Here is a 22,654-nt window from a genome sequence, read left to right as displayed (position 1 = left end):
GTTCTGCATCTCGGCTCCTAAACTTTCTCTGGGTTCTGGGGTGGAGGGCTAATGCGGCTCAAAGTGACAGCTGAGAACACCGTGCGCTGGCTTGTGTGTTGAGTTGAGGAGACGTTTGTGTTTTGCAACCGGCGGGAAGGGACGGCTTGTGGGTTGATGCCTCAGAGTCTCTCAGGTGGCAGCTGGGAGAGGCCCTGTGTGGCAACATGGAATTGTTTCTCCCTTTGCTGGGGTCGGTCCGAGACAAACAGGAGTACCGTAAGCGGCAGGAGGCCGTGGGAAGAAGGGGGGCTCCGGGTGGCTTGGACAGCACACAGTTCTTTATGTTTCTGAATTTACTGTAATGTTAAATCTTCTTCATACATTGGTTTTAAGTTCCACTTCGGTACCTTCCCTCTGCGTTTTGAGCCAGGTAGGTTGGTGGGATAATGCAGCTCCAGTTTGACTGGAAACAAAAGTTTGGGGATTGCGGGGAGACGTCTGCAGATTTGGTTTTGGGAAAAATCATAAACAAGCTGGAGATGAAGCCTACTTAGAAAAGGGCGGGGGGGCGCTGGGCGATGGTTTGCTTTGTACCGTATCCGTCACTTCTCCGTACTTTTCTAGCCATTCTGACCCCAAGTTCGAGATCTGGAGACGGTCTGCCTACCTCTGAAGATGCCGTCTCGGCTCTGAGTGAAGCCAGAAGTGTGGCTGGTCGCCTGCTGTCGGAGCTGTGTCCTTACCTGCAAAAGAGAGAGATCGGACACCTTGATCTTTTAAGTTCATATCCATCTGATTCAGCTTAGCTTGCCGTTTCGTGAAACACTTCTCGTGCACAGAGAAGTTGGCGTCCCAGGCTTTTAGAGCGGGAAAGGGCGTTGGAGGCCCCTGGCCCCCACCTCTTGTCCTCTAGAGCAGAAAACCGTGGCACGGAGAGGCCACCTTGTCGGCTCCCACCAAGCAGGATTTTCTTTTGGGGCTGGAAGGAGCGCAGGCTTCCCAGAGTCCCAGGGCCAGGGGCCCGAGAAGGGAGAGGGCTGGACAGGGAGGCTTCCGTGGGTCCCGCCCTCGGTGGCTGCCGTGGCCGGCGTTGCAGCGTCCGCCGTCCGCCACCACCGTTCTGTGGAATCGGGCATCGGCTCGCGCGTCCGCGTTCCCTTCGCACGCAGCCGTGCAGCGCCCACCAGAAGTTTGAGCAGGTTAGCCCGATGGGGGACCTGCGGGCTCCTGACCCGGGGTCACTGTGTCACGCTTGCCGTGGTTCTGAGGCTGGAAGATGTCGTCTTCAAAGGACCGTACTCTCCCAGTGTGGAATTTTGACTTACTGCCACCTTATTTCCCAGGTAGTCCAACAGGAGAAATTCTTGCCTGGCACGTGGAAATTGTTTTATTCGATCTCTAACGCAGAGCTGATGTTCACTCTGTAGCTCATGTGTGTCGGACGCACGAATTTGCATTTGTTCCAGGAGCCGTGGCCCCTCTGACGGAGATCAGAAGCCTAGCCGATGCTGCAGAGTCCCCGGTGGTGCCGGGCATCTGGCTTCCCTCGCGGCCCTGGAGCCGCCTCAGCGGCCAGAGCCGCCATCCCACCAGCCCTGCGGGCCGGCCCCGTCCCTCCCACACCTCTGCTTGCGCCCAGTCTCTGCCAAGAACCCCCCCTTTGGTTTTGTGGTCCCGCAGCTGTCCTGTTGGCGCCGCCTGTCTTTTTCCTCACCTGAGGATGGTTCTGTGGTCGCCTGTGAAATGCCTCCTTTCTTTGTATGCCTGATGCACTGGTGACGAAACAGAGTGTTCTGATTTCTGTTACTCGCATTACTGCGGTGGCGTGTATCAAATATCTTCAGGTATTTCTTTGAAGGAAAGAGGAATTTTTTGAAAAGAAGGAAATTGTTGTTACTGTATGCAGTAGAATATATAGACAGCTTTGCTAGCGGTGCAGTTAGTTGGGAAGTATTGATGTTTTGGCATTGGGTGGTGGTTGGCTTACTGCAGGTTGAATTGCTAAAAGCAATTTATGTAACCTGTTAAGTAGACCAAGCATTTGTTACACTGGATTAGGTATTTAACTTAGTTTCCTGGACTTTGATGATTTTTTGTTGACTTAGTGTGAGATTGACTTTCTGATTACGTGCTTCAATTCGATCTAATGAATTTTCCCTGTCATTATAAATGGGACTCAGCGGAGCTAGGCCAATGGCGAGGTTGCTTATAGACCAGTGCTTATAGAAGCTAATCACCCACATTCTTTTCTTCGTATAGAAGCGTTTTCCCTTGCTTTTAGCTAGGGCTGGTATAGAGTGCCGTGTAGATTTTGGAGTCATTATTGGTCCCATTTTTTGAACGGGTATGAAGAGGTGGAGTTTGCTTGTGTTGAAATATTTGGTAGAAAACGTTGGTTCTTTAAAAGTAACAATTGATTTCTGGCTCTTTTTTGAGAAGGAAATGCTCTTACGCTCGCTTTCTGCACCAGGGTGTGCCTTGAAGACCCCTTGCCCTTCTCCCATCTCCTGTATTCCTTACCTAGGTGGAGCTAGCTGTATTTCTGGACACTTTGTGTTCTGAAAGCGGAGATCCATTCAGAGGCTGACAGACTTGTCCCTAGAAGAAAAGGGGCATAAATATGCCAAATGCAAAACCACAATGATTTCTTTGATTGCAGGGACCTTTGGGCCAGCTTGCGGTAAGAACTTGCCTTTAGAAGATCCTTTGGTTCCCATCCATGTCTCCCTCTCCTCAAAGGGATGGCAGCCCGATGGACAGTGGGCACATGCCCCCAACACGGACAGACTTCCACGGAGGTAAGCTGCTGTCGGTGCCACCCAGGCAGACGTGCGCCCTCCTGGTCAGCCCGAGCTTTGCCCCCATCCACACCTCGTGCACGTGTGTCAGAGGCCCTGAGGCTTTCTCTCTTGTTTCCAGCCAGGGCTAGGGTTCCGCCTCATCAGGTAACAAGTAACCCTGTTTCCACGGGGCTTAGGAATGAGTGGAGTGCAAGGCAGCTGTGGTCGCTTTCTCCGGTTGAGGACGGGGATTCCCCTGAGGTGGTGCTCGTGAACTCACGGTCGGCCCTTTGTGGTTCTGTGTCTGTAGTTCACCGCACGTCGGGCTTAACTCTGGTCACTGTGAGCCGCTGTTGCTTTGGGGACAAATTTGCACAGAGTCTGTTTCCCTTCTTGCCTGATCTGGAGGGACACTGTTGACGGGGCTGCTGTCAACTGTTGTGGTGGGTCCTCCGCCTGAGTCTGGTGCGTGTGCAAATTAGAGACCAAGCTCTCAGATTCTAGAAGGTGTTGCTCCAGATCTTGACCCAGGGGAAGGCACGGCAGATGGGAACTCCTCGTCTCCCTAGGAACGGACTGCAGCCCTGGACCGGCTTGGTTGCTGCCGGCACAGCCTGTGTCCTCCTGCCGTATTGCTTTATTCTTCAAGGAGTAGATGCAGCAGAAAATATGAGTGTATTTCCTAGCAAAGTTTTGTTGTTGTTTCGGTTTTTGTCTTTAAGAGCTTAGGTTTCCGGTTGAAAAGAGGAGAAATTTTCACTTGTCTCCCTGGGAAAAGGTGCTGGAAGTTGTTTCACTTATACTGGTTGAATGTAAAACTTTGGAAGGGGAGGTATGGCTGCTGAGAGAAATGGGTTTTAACCCGAGTGTGATCTTTCTGGCTTTGCTAATGGACCTCACTTCTCCCCTTCTGGCAGTGACGAGTGGAGTGAGCCCGTGGGCGTTGCAGGATTGCTGGCTGTGCAGGGTTGCAAGGTCTCGGGGGCCTGGTTTTTGCAGGGCTGTGTTCTCGAGCACGAGGGACCGCGTGGAGGGGCTGCTGGGAGCTCTGGTCAGTGGGAGTCACTGCAGGGGGGTGACTCACGTCATGAGGAACAGGGAGGCGCCTCCCCGCGGACATTTCCTCTGTGACAACTTGTGCACGTTTTTAAGAAAGGAAACATCTTCGTTGTTAACTTTTGGGGGTGGGGTGGGGCAGGTAACGTATTCTAGCCCGTTAAGACCATCTTTCTGACTGTTGCCAGGGTCTCCTTCCCGCGCTCCCGGGCACACTGAGGAGCTGCGCTCGCTCTGGCTAGTGTGGAAAGTATTGGGAGGATCATCTCCTGGTCCTTGCATGTTCTTTTACTTTCCAGGTCCCGCATATTGTGTTTACTTTCTAAGAGGTGCGTTAAGCCATCCGCAGGCCCTTGCCCTTTCATTCGTGGACTGTCTGACGAAAGCGACAGCAGCTTTAATATAAGGGAGCCAGTACCAACCCAACTTCCATGTGAGAGCAGGAGGTTATGAACTGGAGGTTATTAAGTGAATTTAATTCTAGCTTCGCTTCTTGGTTTAATAGCGAACCAAGTTTGATATTACTTTTTCTGGTTTTAATCAAGTTTCTGCCTCCGTTTGACATTGGGGAAATTAGAGCGGGTTCATCGGAGTCGCTGTCAACAGGAGTGGCACGTTCTTCGCCTGACTTTCTGCTGTCTTCTTTGAGCAAATGATGATTGGGTCTCTTGGCCCTCCTGCGTGCACCACAAGTGTGCAGGGTTGTGTCTATCTTTACTTTGTTTCTAAAAAGCACTCTTGGTAAACGGGGATCTTTGGCAGTTGGGTTTAAGACTGGCCACCCTAGAGCCCTTTTTTTTTTTTTTTTTGGCGGTACGTGGGCCTCTCACTGCCGTGGCCTCTCCCGTTGCGGAGCACAGGCTCCGGATGCACAGGCTCAGTGGCCATGGCTCACGGGCCCAGCCGCTCCGCGGCATGTGGGATCTTCCCGGACCTGGGCACGAACCCGCGTCCCCTGCATCGGCAGGCGGACTCTCAACCACTGCGCCACCAGGGAAGCCCCCTAGAGCACATTTAACTAGTGTTCGCTTGTGCCATACTGAAAAAAACCGAGCCGAAAATGTTTCCAACGTATTCAGTGAGGTGTGTGAGCCCTTGATGACTTGGGATTTGAAGTGTCTTTCCACACAGGCAAGCCCACAGGTGTTTGCTTTTTAAAAACTGCTAGTGGGATTTTGTGCGTGTGCAGAAAGTCCTGGGGATCCTGAGCGCTTCCTCTCCTTGCAGCAGCACGTTCTGACTGTGTTGTTATTTGTGTCCGAAGGTCATCCTCTCCCTTGATGCTAAGGCCCAGGTTCTAGGGTCCCTGGCCCTCGCGTCAGCTGTCCCCCCGCTGCCGTGTCACACGCCTCCCTGCTTCTGGGCACTCGGAGCCCTGCTGCCCCGCCTCACTTGGGCCAGGGATGCAGGTGTGGGCTCTGCACCTGGACCTTCTTTGGTTGGTGAAGGAAGGAGATGCATAACCAGGCAGTTATCACCCCGAATAAGTGCTCTGGTGGCCGGGGCCCGAGTCCAGGAGGAGGGGAGATAGCAAGGAGGTTGTCGTAATAAAGATGCCCGACTGAAGGAGGGGGAAGGGAAAGCCACACAAGGTAGGTGCCAGCGCATGCGACTCCTGTGTGCTGGTCTCACCGCAGGGCCAGAGAGGAGTGTTGTTCAAGGTCAGGTAACTTAGTTTGAACTGTATTCGACCACAGCAGACAATTGTATACATGCGCTGAGTTCTCCTAGTTTGTTATAGAGGTAGCGTGGTTATCTGCTCCAAAAAAAGAAAAAAAAAAAGAAGTACACTGGAAACATTTGACAGAGGTGGGTTTCGCCTCTTTGCTGCCCTAGTTCCCTCCCTGTGTCTCTTGGCTGTTCCCAGTGCCCCCCCTCGCCACCCTCTTGCTGCTGAGTAGGAGGAGGGGCCTCCGGGGAATGGGAGGAGGGCGCGTGCAGGTTCTCTGCAGCTCCCCCTGAGGTCCTGCTCCTGGCCGGCCACCTCGGGGACTCCTGCGAGGCTGTGCACGTGAACCCCGCCCCGGTTCCTGAAAATCGAACTGTGTTTCGTCACTTTGGTTAATCAGAGATTCGAGAGTTTCAAACCACATGTAAGAGGTGTGAATGATGTGATATAAGCATCGTTGGAGCCCTCTGTTGTAGTTTCCCTTTCTCTCTCTCTCTCCTTTTTTTTTCTTGTATTCTCATTTCAAACTTGAAGCAATAACTTGAGTCACCAGACTTTCTAGAAAGACAGTATCTTGGCTAGTCTGACATGGATATACATGTTTTACTCATTGTGTGTGGTAAGCAAAGGTGTGGGCACTGGAGGACATTGAGGTGTGTGACTGTAAAAGTCTAGACGTGTCATCAAAAAATGTGAGCATCCCACGGATCTCATGAGTCTGAATAATGCAATTTGCCACCAGTATCCTTCACGCTGTATGCGGGCCTGTTCAGTCTTCGTCTGTAGGCTGAATCTCACTTTTATCACATAGTTGGCATATAATTGGGCTCTGCGGATTGGTGGGGGTGGGGTGGATGGGGGAGGGTCTCACACTGACTGGAGAGCTGCTTTCTACCTGCCAGAAGGCTCTGAATGTGGGTTCGAGCTAAGGGAGTGTTTCTGGATGAGCCCCCTTCTTGAAGATGTTCGTAGGTGCTCCCTGATGAGATGTTTGGACACGTTGGGTCTAGTAGGTTTCCGTTACAGTATTCTCAGAGCTGCTGAGCCTTGAAGGGAAGTTCAGTATGTGGCATTTCCTAAATCTGTTTCTTTGTGGGACCCTTCTTTCTCTCTGTGTCTCTCTCTCTCATGGTAAATTTCAATTCTATAAAATCCCCAGACGGAGCCCTCTGGAAGTAGCTTCTCTTGTCAGCACTTGGGAAGAGCCTTAGAAGGCATCCACTGTGGTTAAGAACATAAGTCCGGAGATGCCAAGTTAGCACCCAGTAACAGCTTTCTGTGGGTCTCCTGCTGGTATGCCATCTTTAGAAAAGCATGCCTTTCAATGTTGGTGGTTTAAAAACTGGATAAATTGACAAAGGACCATGAAGCATGATACAAAAGGCAATCACTGAAATAGCATGTTCATGTTTTAAACAGTTTTATTTTTCAGTAGATAGTTTTCTGAGTGAAACTGTGGGATTTGAGAGAAAATAAGCTGTAAAAGTATTTGTGCGTGTCTTGTTCATAGGAAACACAAAGATACAAGCGCTGAAGCCTATGGTAGGTGTAAAATCCTAACAGAAATTGTTGGGGGCTTGGTGGTGTTGGGGGGTGATTAATACCACGTTTCCCTAAAATCTTTTTGTCTTGACTTTTCATAAAAGCTTGCCAAAGATGTTTCTAAGATTTTCTCTGCCCCAGGTGGGGGTGTGGTTCACTTTTTGTTCCTTTAATGAACACTCGAAGGTTAATAAGCCGCTTTGTTTGGGGTGGACTGCAGCCATGGGCCCTCAGGTCTGGGGAACGAGACAGCCTTCCTCTGACGGGAATTTCTAGTGTCTCATTCGCCTTTCTTTTCCTTGGTTACTGTTAGTGCTTGGCCTCCTTTTCCTGCTTGTCCTTTTGCACACTCATCCAGTCCAGGGTCTTCACTACTGCCCGAGCTTCCAAATCTCAGTGCCTTGCCTGGACTCTCCCTAGGCCTCAGATCCACTTAGAGAAACGCCTGCCGGGACGGTCCCCCTAGAACGTCCCCTGGCAGCTTCACATTCAACCTGCAGAGCAGGGACTTCTTCCCTCTCGTGAGCCAGGTCTGCGTGCGTCACAAGTGTTCCCATTAGGAAGGGATTGATTGGAAGGTGCTTATTTAATCCAGAGGCAGTAATAACTTAGAGCCGGAACACGCAGGGGGCTTTAAAACCTGCCAGTGCCCCGGCCCACCCCTGAACGGGGATCTCGGGGCTGTGGCCAGACTGTGTTTGTGAACAACCCGATTTAAATGCCCGAGGTGCAGGGTCCCCTCCCAGCAGGCCACGCATCAAAGATGCCTTAGAAACACGTTCAGGCTTTAAAGGGGTGAGCACGTCAGGAACGTTAGGCCTTTGTTTGAAGCTGTCTTCGAGGGAACCATGTCGAAGGCCCTGGTGAAATCACCCGCGGTCTCTGAGAGACGGAAAATCTGGAGACAAGAGTCACCAGCACGCTCTTCACCAGCGGCTCTCGGGGGTGGTTTGCCTCCCGTCCCTCCTTCCCCTCCCCTTCCTGTCCAGTGGCTCCCGCGGCCCCTCCCATGGCCCTGCTGGCAGGAGAGCAGGGGCGGTGGGCTGGGAGCGTGCCCCCGAGGGGGGTGTTGGGCGGCAGCCCAGGAGGGGCCCACAGAGCCTCCTGCCACGGGGCTCCCCCTGCCGCCCAGGCCTGGAGGCTCCTGCGCGCCGTCCAGCAGGCGGGCGGTCCCTGCTGGGGCCGGTGACGGCCCATCTCTGCGCAGCCCGCTCCCGCAAGCAGCTGGCCTCACGGAGGGGCCGAGGTTACTGTGGGAGAAGCCTTCCCGGGCCTGCCCTGCGGGCTTCTCCCGGCGGGACCGAGGACAGAGCGGCCCGCCACGGCTCTCGCCCGGGCACTGGGGGCCGCAGAAGCGCGGGCAGAGGCCGAGGGGCTGGCGGGTCGCAGAGCTCTGCCTCCGGCTCTTTCTCCTGGTCTGGTCTTCAGGGACCGCGACTCATCATTTGAGGTAAACGGGCCACCTGCCTCCCGAGTGGAGAGGAATCTGGAAAACGCCTGCTGCTTGTAGAAATGCTCGACCTCACGTTGTTAGACTCTAAGTACATTAAAACCTGGCGGGGCGAGTGGGAGGTGTGCCAGGAAGCGATACGATTTGTCCACTTTACCGTCTGTTTGTGATTCCGCTGGGTTGTTTTCCTAGGTTTTTGGCTTGTTCTTTTTAAACACAGTTGATCTCAGAGTTCCTTCCAAATATCTGCCCTGCGTCCATGCTGCTACTTTCTGTGTTCACTATTTGTCGGCCCCCATTAATTTTCTATACTGTCGAAAGGAAATGGGTTTGGGGTTTATGCTTCTACGTAAGTGACGTGAACATGAGAAGGTAGAGTCTCGGAAAAGGGAGGAAATTCACGCACGTTTTCATAAACGTGATCAGACGCGCAGCTTTTCAAAACGTCCTTTGAGCGGCAGTTTCCCAGATGCTGGATTGTTGTTTTTATTTTGTGGAGAGCGGCCAGATTGTCGGTCCACACGCAGAAGGGAGCACCAGTGCTGGCCCAGGGCAGAGCCCGTGCCGGGGACGCAGAGTCCGTGGGCGCTCAGTTGTTTTAGTCACTGGCTTTGGTCGCACGAAGAACTGGCAGCTACAGCCCGTCCGGCCTCCTGCAACTCTGCGAGGACGGCTTTTCCCTCTGCAGGAGCCCCGGCCTCCGTCTGCCCTGGTGGCGCAGGAGGCTGCTTTCTTCCATGAGGATTGCCTTTCTCTCAGCAGCAAACAAAAGCTTTATCCCGGTGCCTCCGGCTAGGATTTTAACAGTCTCCCTCCGCTTTTGCTGCCTTGCGTCGTCTTGGGCATCATACTCGTTGATTCCAAGTGTAGAGACAAGGGTGTCTTTGGTTCTCGTGAGCCGCCTGCCACCCCCAGGCTAGCGGGGCCCTCGTTTCCCCGCAGTGATCTGCTCACTCATTCAGCCACGTTGGGGGAGCCCCGTGCCCACACTGTGACAGCCACCCTCCCAGCTTCCGTTGCCATTTGGAAGTCATCTGCCGCATTCCCCATGGACCTGGAACAGCTGCAACTTCTGGGAGAGGGAAAAGAACATCTGTTTTCTCTGAGAGTGATTTTTAGCTTGCAAGCATATGTCCTTGCGTTTCTGGGAAAAACAGAAAAGATACAGGGAGCCCTTTGTATCAGACTCCAGGGTGACCGCGGGTAGAAGCAAAACAAGTTACTTTTGGGTGGACTAAACTAATCCCCAAGTAAATCTTGCTTTGAAATCACAGGGGAATACGTTTCATTTCCATCATGGGGAAGAAAAAAGGTCGGCTCGGCACCAAAGATAATAGAGAACGTCCAGACGTTTCGGGGGGCGGGGACCATGGCTTCCTTTCTCTCCCCCGAACACACTGTCCTAGTGTAATTGAAGGGAGTCCCTGAAGACATTTGGCCGCTCCGTTTTATGCTTTTCTATCCAGAAAGTTGAATGAATTAAAATTCCAGTTAGGCTAAATATTTTACTTGACCAAAAAGAAACTCAACTCTGTTTTCTGGCTGTTGCCTATAATTTAAAATAAGTATTAATTGTATTTCTAGTTCTTTTTGTCTCAACATACATCTTCTGCCTATTCAAACCTTCGTCTGACGTGTCTAAACACAGCTGATGTATTCGGGTAAAACGATTAATTATGCCATATGCTTTCTTTTCTAAAACTTCTATATTTCTAAGTAAATTTCTAAAAAAAAAATAGTATCATATATGAGATCACAAACCTTACTTAGATTATGTAATGAGGAGTGCTTGGTATGTAATCAAAGAGAAGCCTTACTCCCGGTGAGGGGAAAGAACTCCTTCTCTTTCAGTGGTCCACGCAGCACAGCAGGACTTTCAGGCGTTTGGGTGAGTAAGGACATCTGCTTCAACATGGAAACATGGACTGCTCGAACCAGGCCCTTTTATTGAACCCTGTCTGGGAGCCGCACGTTGTCACGGCCATTACTGACCGACCACGGAGCCAGACGGAGCACTCAGGCTGGCTCTTCTCTAGGCGTCTGCATGGGGCTCTGTGGACACTTATGTGCTGTGATGGAGTCTGCCTCACCGAGGCAGAAATGGAGCTGGAGGTGGTGGTGGTTCATGTCATGGTCAGGTGTAGGGGCAGGAGACACGTATCCACGTCACCGAGGCAGTCTCAGGTCTGCGCCCCAGGGCTGCCTCAGGGAGGGTGCCCCGGATTTGCACGTCCGATCCAAGCGTAGCTTGACTGTGTCCAGCAGCTCATCGTTAACGAACTTACTATACATCGAGAACATGTGCCTGTTATCTAACTGTTCATTCTGGGGTAAAACTGTGCAGAAAATAAAGATGAGTGAGGTGGCCAGGAGGTTGGAAGGAAGGGGAGTGAGAGTTCAGATAGCAGAAACGTCTCCTCGGTACAGTCCGGCACCGGACATTCAGGCATGTTGCAGGAGAAGTCCCTTACTTTGGGAGCTGTTTACCGTTAGGGTATGGTAAATACCCTGAAGGATGGAGATAAAAGTATAAATATGAATTTGCCACCCGTGCATTTGAAGTACAGCATCTGTTACGCGTGAATGTTCTAATTCCATACGTTATCTTAACACTGAGGGTACCTCTTAAATTTGCAGAACACAATAAAGTCTTCTTTTTCAGCCGTATTTGCCCTCTGCCAGTCCTGTCTGATCTCTCTGGGCTGGGTCTTTATCGGAGAGTTAGTACTGAGCCCTCAGTAGTCACTTCTTTTGGTTTTATGGTTTTGTGGTGGATATTTCTGACATATGCTGTGTAATAGCCGTTAAAATCTTCACCTGGCAGAAAGAGAATCTTGCAATTACTAGCAGTATTTCACTTTTAGGAAGAGAACATTTGTAGCTTATGATTATGGCAGACTTGTTTGACGTAGCAGTTTATGATCACTGACTGTTGTGTTTGCTCTTTTATGAGGACAGAGCAAGGGGGGAAAGTCAAGTCCTCCTCTTTCATCTCCCAGGGCACCCTTTCCATGCTTCTCTCTGTTATTTCTTTTCTGCTCCCTCAGATTTAGGTCATTTGTAAGTGTAGTTCCCTGATGACCTTGTAAGGATCTTTACGTTTAAGCAGATGTTTTTATCCATCTTCGTTTTTAACCAGCGTTCAGCACGGAAACTTCCCATTAACAGATCTGTTGCCGTTGTGGCGAATATGTGCTGATGCAAAAGACAGGAGCACCTGGGGCGGGGGCACTTAATCACTGAAACTCATTGCGCACACGTGCACACAGTTAGGAGGCGGCCTCTTCCAGGAGAGAGGAGCCTGTGACGTAAACCCGGAGAAGAGCATCTTAGGGACGGCTCAGCGCGCTCTCCAGTTTGTTGCAGGACATGAAGACAGAAGTTCTTGTTCTTGGCACGAGGGAGCAGGGCGTGTGAATCCCGCAAGTCACAGGCAGACCTTTTGTAAACCGATGTCTTTTTTCAGGCAGTAAGATGAGAGTTCATTGCTCTCTGAAAGGAAACCAGTTAAGAGCAGTTACCCTAGAACGTGTTTTCCTCACTGGAATCCTTTAGAAGTCGCATGGAGTCTGTGATGTTTGTTACTGTGGTTCTTGCTGTTGAGGTTTCTGACTCAACATTAAGTCTGGATTCGGGCCCCAGCTGCTCCCCTTGCCCGCGCTGACGAGGTATCCGCGTCTGTAAAGCGGAAGAAGCTGGTTACCTAAACGGACAGGATTACCGGGAGAATCAAGTGAAATACTCCTCATGAGGCTCTTCGGTAAAGCGTGCGGTGCTGCGGGGTCGCACTCTTGCGGGCTGAGGCTGGGACCCCGCCTGCTGCACCAAAAGGAAGACCCGAGGCGCCCCGGGGCTGTGCCCTCAGGGAGCCTGTGGCGAAGGAGGGTGTGGCTCTCCCCAGGCCCTGGAGGACTCTACTCTTCCCTCCTTCCGCGAGTGTCCTGGTCCCAGCCGACTGGGCCACTGGTGGTCAGGGGTGGGGGCCGGTGAGAGATGGCCTGGAAGGACAGCAGCTCTGGCTGTGTTCTCCCTGTCATGTCAGGTTTCTGATGGAGCGAGCGGACACAGAGGAGGGCTCAGGCCTCTGGAAAGCACTGCAGACCTGGCCGGCAGGCAGGCCCGAGGCCTGGTGGGGCTGGGCAGGCGGTGGGTGGTAGAAAATACGATGCAGACGTTTCACATGTGCGGAGACTCTCACACCTAATGTTCATTTCCAAAAGCACCTTTTTCTTCTCTAGAAACTCCTCTCTTTAGATGACAGCCCTCTGTCCCAGGAGGCACCGTATCCCTGGCACGTAGAAACGCACCTCCCTCTTCCTCTTGTACTGATGATAACCTTTTCCAGGTGTCGGTGTTACCTTGCGATGTCAGGAAAAGTCCCGTGCTTCAGGAGAGTTGCTAGAATATTCTGTTCTTTTAAAACATTCAAGGGCAAAATCATTTGCCTCCTTCCCATCCTTTCTTCCCTCCTTCCTTCCTCTTTATATAGATATTTTTAGAGGACGTTAATTGATCCATTTCTTCCCCCACCCGTTTCTTCTTTCTTGAGTAAATTTTAATTCATACATTACAAAGAAATCATCTATTTCATTGTAGATTTTTTTTTTTTTTTTTTTGCGGTGCGCAGGCCTCTCACTGCCGTGGCCTCTCCCATTGCGGAGCACAGGCTCTGGACGTGCAGGCCCAGCGGCCATGGCTCACGGGCCCAGCCGCTCCGCGGCACGTGGGATCCTCCCAGACCGGGGCACGAACCCGTGTCCCCTGCATCGGCAGGCGGACTCCCAACCACTGCGCCACCAGGGAAACCCTCATTGTAGATTTTTAAACTTATTATAATAAAACATTGTGACCTGTTCTGTTTGCATTTAAAAGTGTTTCCATCCGTAATTTTTTATTGCTATATTTACAAATTAGTGTTATCTATTTTTTTCTTGATTATAGTACCTGGAGTTTATTTAAAACATAAAATAGATTTCTCATTCTAATATTTTTCCATTTAGCATGTATCTTTATTTGTTTTCCTTAGGTTTCCTTCTTTTTCCCTTCTTTCCTAACTTCCATATTGAACACTTAAAATTTCTCTCCCCCCGCCTCCCCACACCGTTGTTTTTGGCTTGGTAATGAAAATGTATAATACTGTGTTTTCCTCTGAATAAATCTTTGGTTGTATTGTATAGCTTTTGGTGTATGTAGTGTTTCCAGTATTTTTGGATAATTCGTAGTGATGCTTTTGATTTTTTCCTAAGGATTTGATCCAGAAATCTTCAGTTGACTTGTTTCTCTTTGTGCCGTTTCCGGTTTTATTAATAGCGCAGTGTCATTTTAGTTGGTATTTGCAGGTCGTGGCCTTTCTCTTGTTCCATGCTTGTTTCCAGAGCTAAGAGACTTTGTCTTGGACCAGTGTAGTCCTTTTAGGGCCTCATGAAAGAGCGGAAGGCTGGGCTGTCGTCCCCCCACCCCGCCGCCCCGGTCGTCATTCCCTACCCCCATGCTTATCCTGCTTTAATTTTCTGTTTTCTCAATTTATTTTTTTAATTGAAGTGTAGTTGATATACAGTGTTCTGTTCATTATTGCTGTGCAGCAAAGTGATTTAGTTATACATATATACATTCTTTTTTTAATATATTCTTTTCCATTCTGGTTTATCACAGGATATTGAATACAGTTCTCTGTGCTATACAGTAGGACCTTGTTTATCCGTTCTATACAGAAAAGCTCACATCTGCTCGCCCCGGCCCCCTCCCCCTTGGCAACCACAAGTCTGTTCTCTAGCTCTGTGAGTCTGTTTCTGTTTCATAGATAGGTTCATTTGTGTCATATTTTAGATTTCACATGTAAATGAAATTGTATGGCATTTGTCTTTCTCTTTCTGACTTATTTCACTTAGTGTGATAATCTCTAGTTGCATCCATGTTGCTGCAAATGGCATTATTCCCTTTTTTATGGCTGAGTAGTATTCCATTGTACATAGGTACCGTATCTTCTTTATCCATCATCTGTTGATGGACATTAAGGTTGTTTCCATATGTTGGCTACTGTGAGTAGTGCTGCTGTGAACATAGGGGTGCGTGTATCTTTTCGAATTAGAGTTTTGTCTGGATATATGCCAGGAGAGGGGGATTGCTGGATCATATGGAAACTATTTTTAGGTTTTGAGGAACCTCCATACTGTTTTCCGTAGTGGCTGCACCAATTTACATTCCCACCAGCAGTGTAGGAAGGTTCACTTTCTCCGCATTCTCTCCAGCATTTGTTATTTGTAGACTTTTTGATGGTGGCCGTCCTGACTGGTGTGAGGTGACACCTCATTGTACTTTTGATTTGCATTTCTCTAATGATTAGCGACATTAAACGTCTTTTCCTGTGCCTATTGGCCATTGATTTTCTGATTGATCTTCTCATTTTCTTCTCTCCCCATTAGTTCTGTTGTGTAGGTAATTGATGAGACGGGCCTCTCCTCTGAACACCCATAGCATTTTGTGTCTTTGTGGTACCCACCACAGGCTGGCTGGTGGTAGTTATTTGCCCACTTTTCTATTATGAAAAGTGATTTATTTAGGAAAAGAGCCTGAGCCCTACTCATTTTACAGACCCCCCAGTGACACTGTGTGCATAGGAGGCACGAATCATTGAAGGAATGCTGGCATCTGTGAGACAGAGGAACAATTAAATCCGCTATTTTTGAGGCCAGGCATCGTGTTCTGTGCCTTGAGTGCAGCTGGAAGGTGCCGTGAATGTCAGGGAGTTGCTCTGACTGTAAAACGAGGTGGGGCTTGGGCTTCGATACCCGTTTCCTGCCTCCTCGTTTCACAAGCCTCCCCGTGGACCTGAGTTCAGACAGGGGGCGCTCTAAAGTTAGTGCGCTATTAATAGCTCAAGTTCATGGGCACTGCTGTGTGCCAGGCGCGCCCCTGAGGTGGGTGTTCTTTAGTCCCAGGAGCAGATGGGAAACCGAAGGCGGCTTCGGGCCTGGTCGCAGGGTCCCAGAGCTGGTGCGGGTCAGAGGCAGGATCCAAACCCGGGCTCGAGAGTCTGGGTTCACGCACAGCATCTCAGCAAAAAGGTACCTTTGCTTTAAAATCTGCACTCCTAAGGAAGTCTGTGACGCCCCGCTGTTTTAGTAAGACCTCCTGGGCTCAGCCTTTGCTTACAGTGCAGATGCAAAAGCAGAGCTTAACTTCATTTCAGAACTCATGGTGTAAAAATCTTTGTTAATGGTGCAGAATCCACCCCTTTTCTTATTCACCTTGTGTTAACCTTTCCGTCTTCTGACGTCCGTCAAGCGCTGTGAGGGTTGTGAACGTGGGGAGCGCCAGCTTTCAGCCACCACCTCCAGGCAGTGCAGGGCAGGTTTGCCTGTAAGCGGTGTTGTTGTTGATGTTGTGTGTGTACATTAAATTAATTTCCACGAGCAAAAACTACCAAAGGCAAAATCAAAAGACAAATGAGGAAAATGCTGTTTGTGGCTCATGGTACAGGAGGTTACTTCCCCTAATATTAGGTCAATAGAAAAACAGACAGAGGATAATAAGGGCTCACAAAAAAAGAAAACATGCATGACTCTTCAATACATAAGGATGTTCAGCCTTACAATGAGAGAAAGGCAAACTTTGTGAGATACGCGCCCCCTCCCCGGCCCCCCGCAATGGGTTGATGACCGTCATTTGCTCAGGCTGCCGTAACACGGAGCCACAGACCCGGCGGCTTAAACAGCAGAAGTTTATTCCCTCACAAATCCGGAGTCTGGAAGTCTGAGGTCGAGGTGTCGGCCAGGCTGGCTTCCTCTGAGTCCTCTCTCCTTGGCTTGGAGGTGCCGTCTTCTCCCTGTGTCTTCACACGGTCGTCCCTCTGTGTGTGCCTGTGTTCTCATCTCTTCTTATGAGGACACCAGTCACATTGGATTAGGGGCCACCCTAATGACTTCATTTTAAGTTACACCTCTTTGAAGACCCTGTGTCCAAATTCAGTCCCGTTTTGCGGTACTCAGGGTCAGGACTTCAGCATATGAATTTAGGAGGGGGACACAATTCATTCACCTCCTAAGAATGACTGGAAAAAAGTTGGATTATATTGTCAAGGGACATGGTGCGTTGGCAAAGAAAAGGGAAATGAGCTCTCACACGTTGCTGGAGGCGGTACAAATGGAGCTTTGAAGAATAATTTGTCATTATCTATTTAAATTCAAGTGGATTCCTTTGACTCAGCCTCCAGCAACTCCCCAAATGATACATCCTGAGGTTCTGATAGCAAAAGAATGGGAGCAACCTGATGTTGTCAATAGGGTGTGGGTTAGTTACGGCTTAAAAAAAAAAAAAGGGAATTACTTTATGGACAAGTATAGAATGCTCCAAGGAGAAGCAAGGTATAGAAGAGTGTATAGAGCGTTACATTTGGATAGAAGTGGAGAAGGAGCTGATAGGTATTTGCAGAGATATTTCTGTGAAGTCACGGAAGATGCGCCGCTAGGCTGGTGGGCGCGGAGGCTGGACAGCCAGGAGCCAGGGGCGAGAGGGAGACGCCTCGCTTTACACACTTCGGTGCCTTTTAAGTGGTGAATCCTTAAGTTATTAAATAACTAACTGTTTTCTTTCCCTCATGAGAAAATTCTCTTACAAGGCCATTCGTAACTTCCATTGTCTGGGGTAATTTTTTAAACATGAAATTATTCTGATTAAAATCATTCTTACTTTAAGAATTCTTATTTTCCTTAGAGTACCTCACACGTCATTCACTTGGCAGGTTTTATGAGGGCCGTGATTCTGCATCTGGGCCGTGACAGTGCTTGGTCACTTGGTCGAGCAGGTCACGTGTGTCCCTTGACCAGACCATCCTTCTCTAACACTCATGCCTCAAGGCCTGTAGGGCAGTAATTATTTTTTCATTCTAGTGTAGAATGTGGATGAATCATTGTTCAAGATTTTATTCCACTCAGAAACTCCCATGCACAGAAACACCGTTTAGTCTTGTTAATTGGACTTTTTCGGTTTTACTGGGTTATTTCGAGGCACGTACGGGTGAGGCTGTTGAGGGGGCTCATAGCACTCTGCCTGTGATTAGTACCCTGAGCTTCGCAAAGTGCTTTCACGTTCATTATCTCATTTTCTTGTCAGGTGAACCGTGAGGTTAGGGATACAGATTATTGCCATTTTTTTCTGGCTGAGGCACTTCAAGCTTAGGTGTCTCACAGTGAGTTAGTGATGGTCTCCTAGCTGGAGGCTGCAGGGTATAACAACTGGCTTTGCCAAGGGGAGGAGAGAATTAACCGGTCAGCACTTCTGAGCAGTCGCACTTCAGGCTTAGGGATATTGACTGGGCGGTTCAGTGGTTTTCAGCAGGGGCGACTTTGGCCCCCAGAGGCCATGGGTGGTGTCTGGCCCTGAGGACTGGGGATGTGCTACTGGCCTCTAGTGGGTGGAGGCCAGGGATGCTGCCCAGCGCCCTACAATGCACAGGGCAGCCCCGCAACAGAGGTTATCCAGCCCCAAGTGCCGGTGGTGCCAAAGAGGAGAAACCCTGACGGGACCGCGGGGAGCGCTTGGCCTGCAGCCCTCAGAGCCCATCTTTACTTTCCTGAGCCGGTCCATTTACTCCCTTCTGAATGTTTCTTCTTTGGGGGTGGGTGGTAGAAATTATTACTTGGGATGGTGTGACTGGTGGCAGATTTAAGAGGCCTCTTCTGCCTGTGTTGAATGAGTGTCCTGCACTGGAGGTGCTGCACGGGGGGCCAGCTGACGCGGCACAGGTCCTGTCTGCACCGCAGGACTCCACTCATCCTGAGACCCGGCCTCCACTCTGCCCCTGGTTTTCATGACGTCCGCAGCATCTCTGTCCCAGTCGGCGTGTGAGGCGGGCAGAGCTTGTTCTTAGTACCCTTCCCTTTGGGTCAGAAGGAGGAACCGGCCGCTGAGGGTTAGAGTTGGGGAATTCTAGCCAGGACAGGGTGGAGCCAAGCAGACCCAATAGCCTTGGACTCGCTGGGACCGTGGGAGAGAGTCAGCCTAGAGAAGGAGAAGGCTTGAGTCCAGAGGAATGCAGCTGTGGAGGAGAGTGCTGGGGGAGGTGACCAGGGGCGTAGTGGGGTCACCGGTTGGGCTGGGGGTCACCCGTGGGAATGGGAGGTGGCGGGTGAACCGAGGGCACTGCTGGTGGGGCTAGTCTTGGGCGGAGGGTGAGCCGGGCTGTCTTCCCTGAGGCAGGGACAGGGAGGACAGAGCATGGGCCTGGAGCACGGAGGAGGGAGAGGGTCACCCCGAATGCTGTCCTCAGAGGCCGGCGGGCGGCACACCTGGCAGCGGGAGCAGCTGTGCGGAAGCCTGCGGGCCTTGGAGCTGGGCGCAGGGAGAAGCTGGAGGTGAGAGGAGCAGGCAGGTGGGTCCGTGCTTGGCATGGGTTGGTCCGCCAAGCCACAGAGTTGAGAATTCATACTGGAATTTGGTAGAAGCTGTCAGCTATTTTAAAACCAGCGATGGTTTTGCATTAAAGAGAAAGGAGAGTGACCCTCGCTGCGTGAAGGACCTGTGGATACCTTTGTCAGCCCGTCCTCTGCCGCTTCCCCCAGGACTCCCTGTCGGTGGAGGGCATTGCCCGTGTCCATTTGAGCGAGGCCCCCGCCTGTGCCCCGCCTTCCAGCCTTGCCCCGCCCCCAGCCCAGCCCCTCTCCCCGCCGCGCAGGCGCCCTTTGTTCGCTGCTCCTGGCCTCTTCCCTGCACACCTCGAGGGCTGAGTAAGAGCGAGAGCCGGCCCTGGTGCCCTCCGGTGACTTCTGGGAGGAAGTGTGAAGTGTTTATCAACAGGCTACAGGATGGACGGTTCTCTGGCCCTCCCCTCGCCCTCCACGTTAGGTTCTTGCTGCTGCACTCCTGCCCTACCTGCTGGCTGGCCGCACTTGACCCCCTCGTTCCCTCCCTCCACCCCCGCCCCGGTGCCAACTCATCCTTCGGTTCATCTTAAAAGGCAGCTGGTTCCGCCTCTGTGACCTGGCAGGTCCTGCTGTCCCCTCGCTTGGGGCCCACTCCTGGGAGCTGTGACTCGCCAGTCGTTGGAGGTCTGGCCTCCGCCTTAGAGACGGGCTCCCCACGGGGACCGGCTGCGGGGAGCGCAGAGCCGGTGAGGCCGCTGACCCCTCGTCCCCAGGGCTGTCCCCCACTCTCTTGCTGGCTTGGCGGCCGAGGTGAGCGGCACACCCCGTGGGGTGGGAAGGCAGGTTCAGCTGAGAGGTGGGACCAGTGGAACCTTTCTTGACGCAGTTTCCATTCCCAGACTGGTGGAACTGGGGAGAAAAGCACCTGGGTCCTAGGACCTGGCCAAGTCTTTAAAAAGCAGTGGCCTGAATGAAGGACCTAGTGCTGTCTTCCTGAGTGCCCCCCAAATCTGGCGGACCTCGTGTTGGGTAGCGTTCAGGCCCTGGCCTGTCTGGTACCAGGAACGAGCTGGATGAACAGAGAAGCGGGGCTGGTCTTTCTTACTGCATCTTCCTCTCCAGGAAGGTACAGTGAAGGCCCGGGCCTTATAAAGCCTTTCAGCTGGGGGCACCTGGTTTGCCAGGTGTTCTGCTGTTGCTGAAGTGCCCCTGAGGGTTACGGGAGAACAGGTCACTTTGTCCCCTGTCATGACTCCCTGAAAGGAGAGCGAGCCGTGTAAAGGGTTGTTTTGCTCCCTTAGTAGGTAGTGGGGAGCTGGAGCTTTGGAACGGAGGATGAGGTGTGGTCGCCTGTCTTGCTGCTTCCGGAAGCTGTGAGGTGACCCTGAACCTCCGAGTCAGCACAGACCGTTTCCCAGGGTGTCCTGTTCCTCTGCTCCAGCTCCCCACAGATGCAGATGCGGGGTGGGGGAGCCTGCCTGCCAGAGCTGATCTCGTTGTAGGGAATTCACCCTCAACACCCACAAGGTAAAAGGGATGGGAGCTGGGCCAGACGGTGCCGTAGAAAAGAGAATGAGAGTAGAAACGTAAACTCCCAAGTTCCTTATAGAAAAACCATTTAGCTTTCCTGTGCCGTCAAAAATGGTGTTGGCCGTTCCCCGCAGTAGTTGCTTTCTCGCTCTCCAACAAGGTGCTTTTGGGGTGTCTAGAGGGAGTAGCATGGACCTTTGCCAGGAGCAGGTGTTCGGGAAGTACTGGCCTGGGGAAGACTTGGGCGTATCTGTGAAATAAAGGAGGGCCGGAGAATGCTCTCTCTGCTAGGAAGTTCTCTTGAAATCAGAAGCAGGGGGTGATGGAGCCTGCTCAAGGCTGGTGCCCATGACTGGATGAATACTAAGTGAGTAAATGTTTGTGTCTATCAGGTAGACCCCAAACACATCAGGTAAGGTTTCCATGCCTTTTCCAGTCTAGACTGGAATTGTCTTCGTCATATCAGGAGTCAAGGACGTTTAAAGACTTGAGAAGGTGTTCCACATACAGTAGAACTTGGGCTGTTTCTTTATAATATCACAGACTTGACTCCAGATGTCAGGATTTATTTAAAATTAAAAAAAATTTTTTTTTAATTTTTTTAAAATTTAATTAATTTTTTTTTTTTTAATTTTAAAAGAAACTTGCTTTACAAGTGTAGTGCAGGCACGAGTGCCTCCCTGAAGTGAACACGCAGTCAGCATCATTGCCCTTCCTCCGCTACAGGTGCCACAGGCCGCCTTTACTGGGCTTGAGCGTGCCAGGCGCTGCCCCCAGCCACTTAGCTTGCTGTTGGTGGGAAACACAGACAAGCAAATCTAAGTGAAGATCAGACCAAAGGTGCTAAAGTGGAGGGCGGGGAGAGGAGCTGGTGAGGGTTTTCCTGATTGAGGAAACTGCGCCTCAGTCCAGAAGAGCAAAACTTTCAGCATTGCTAGGGCCGGGGGCAGCGAGGCTGGGGCGAGGCTGGGGCCTGGCGAGGGCCCTGCTTGCTCTGAAGAGCTCGGGCTCAGCTCCATCCTGAAGGTACCAAAGAGCCTAGGAAGGGTTTTGTTTGCTTCTCTTCTTTTTGATGCGCTTGAAAGCAACCGGAGAGTGTCGCGCTAGCAGGGAAGCAGCCTGGCGCTTGCACACCTGCTCCGAGGCTGTGGACCGGGCACCGCAGGCCGCGGCAGGTCACCGCGCCCCCTCCCCCAGCCTTCAAGCTTGCCTGCTGTGGCGCGGGCACTCACTCGGCCAGGCGCCCAGTCAGAGGCTTCAGAGGACGTGTGCGCCTGACCCCGCACCGGTGTGCCCTCATCCCCCGGGAGGGCTGGGTGGGTGTTTGCTACCTTGTTGGCTTTCAAGGGAGTAGCACTTTGGGATTTGTGTCTGAAAAGAACCCTGGAAGCCATGGGCGCTGCGGGGCTTCAGGAGAGACGGACGGAAGAGGCGCAAGACACGAAGGCTGGTGAGGGGGCTGGAGGACTGGGGCAAGGCTCGGGCCTCTCTGCTCTCCTGGATATCCCGGAGTGGGGGGACGGCAGCCTTCAGGGTGGCCGCCCAGCTCCGGAGCAAGGCAGTGGGTGACAGGCCACACCAGCCATGCCGCCTGCCCTCTGCGCATCTCAGAGCTGCAGGCGTGGGGGGAGTGGGGGGGGAGGTGGCCCAGGGCTGTGCTCCGGTCGCCTCCTGTCTGATGCTCAGGGCGGGATGGGTGTGCATGGTACTGGCCTTGGGGACTGGTTCCCAAACCCTTCTGTGCCAGAGGATCACCCACTGAGGTGGTGTGAAAACAGGCGCGCCCCTCGGAGCCCTGGTGCGGTAGCTGTGGAGCGCACTGCCGGGGGGGTCTGGTGCGGGGCCCCTCCGGCACAGTGCAGGCTTCCCACCCAGTTCTCACTCGGATGCACTTTTCTCGCTGTTGTGTATTTATAAAATTTTCTAGTTCCAAAATGACAGAGCAAAATACCCTTAGATTATTTAAAACAATCTTTTCTGCTTTTATTAAAAGAAATAATTTGCCTCTCTTTTTGTTTTTTTCTGTAGGACACTAAATTATGGATAATAATGGAATATCTTGGTGGAGGTTCCGCACTGGACCTAGTAAGTATCACACTGGATGTTTAATACGCATCAGAGGTCTTCTCAGTCAGTCTTGCTTGTAAAGATAATTCTGTTTACATTTCTGTTTCCCTTTTAAGTTGCATGAAAAAAGGACCAAACTATTCTTTATAGTAGGGATTTCTGCTTCTGATACGTTACTGTAAATTATAGATCTTTTTTTTTCTAACATCTTTATTGG

General features: G+C 51.4%; 1 protein-coding gene across 1 annotated transcript in view; it reads left to right on the top strand.

The window, feature by feature from the left end:
• The window catches only part of STK24 (serine/threonine kinase 24), a 102,469-nt gene that overhangs the window by 54,272 nt on the left and 25,543 nt on the right, over positions 1-22,654 (top strand). Inside the window, exon 3 of the mRNA XM_082859329.1 lies at positions 22,399-22,455. Coding sequence (XP_082715455.1) covers positions 22,399-22,455 — 57 coding nt within the window. The remainder of the gene's footprint in view (positions 1-22,398; positions 22,456-22,654) is intronic.

This window comes from Leucopleurus acutus (assembly GCF_964270905.1).
Source record: "Leucopleurus acutus genome assembly, chromosome: 18".
In the NCBI taxonomy this organism is placed as follows: domain Eukaryota; kingdom Metazoa; phylum Chordata; class Mammalia; order Artiodactyla; family Delphinidae; genus Leucopleurus; species Leucopleurus acutus.
The sequence above is the reverse complement of the archived record's forward strand: the minus strand, read 5'-3'. Positions and strand labels throughout refer to the sequence as shown.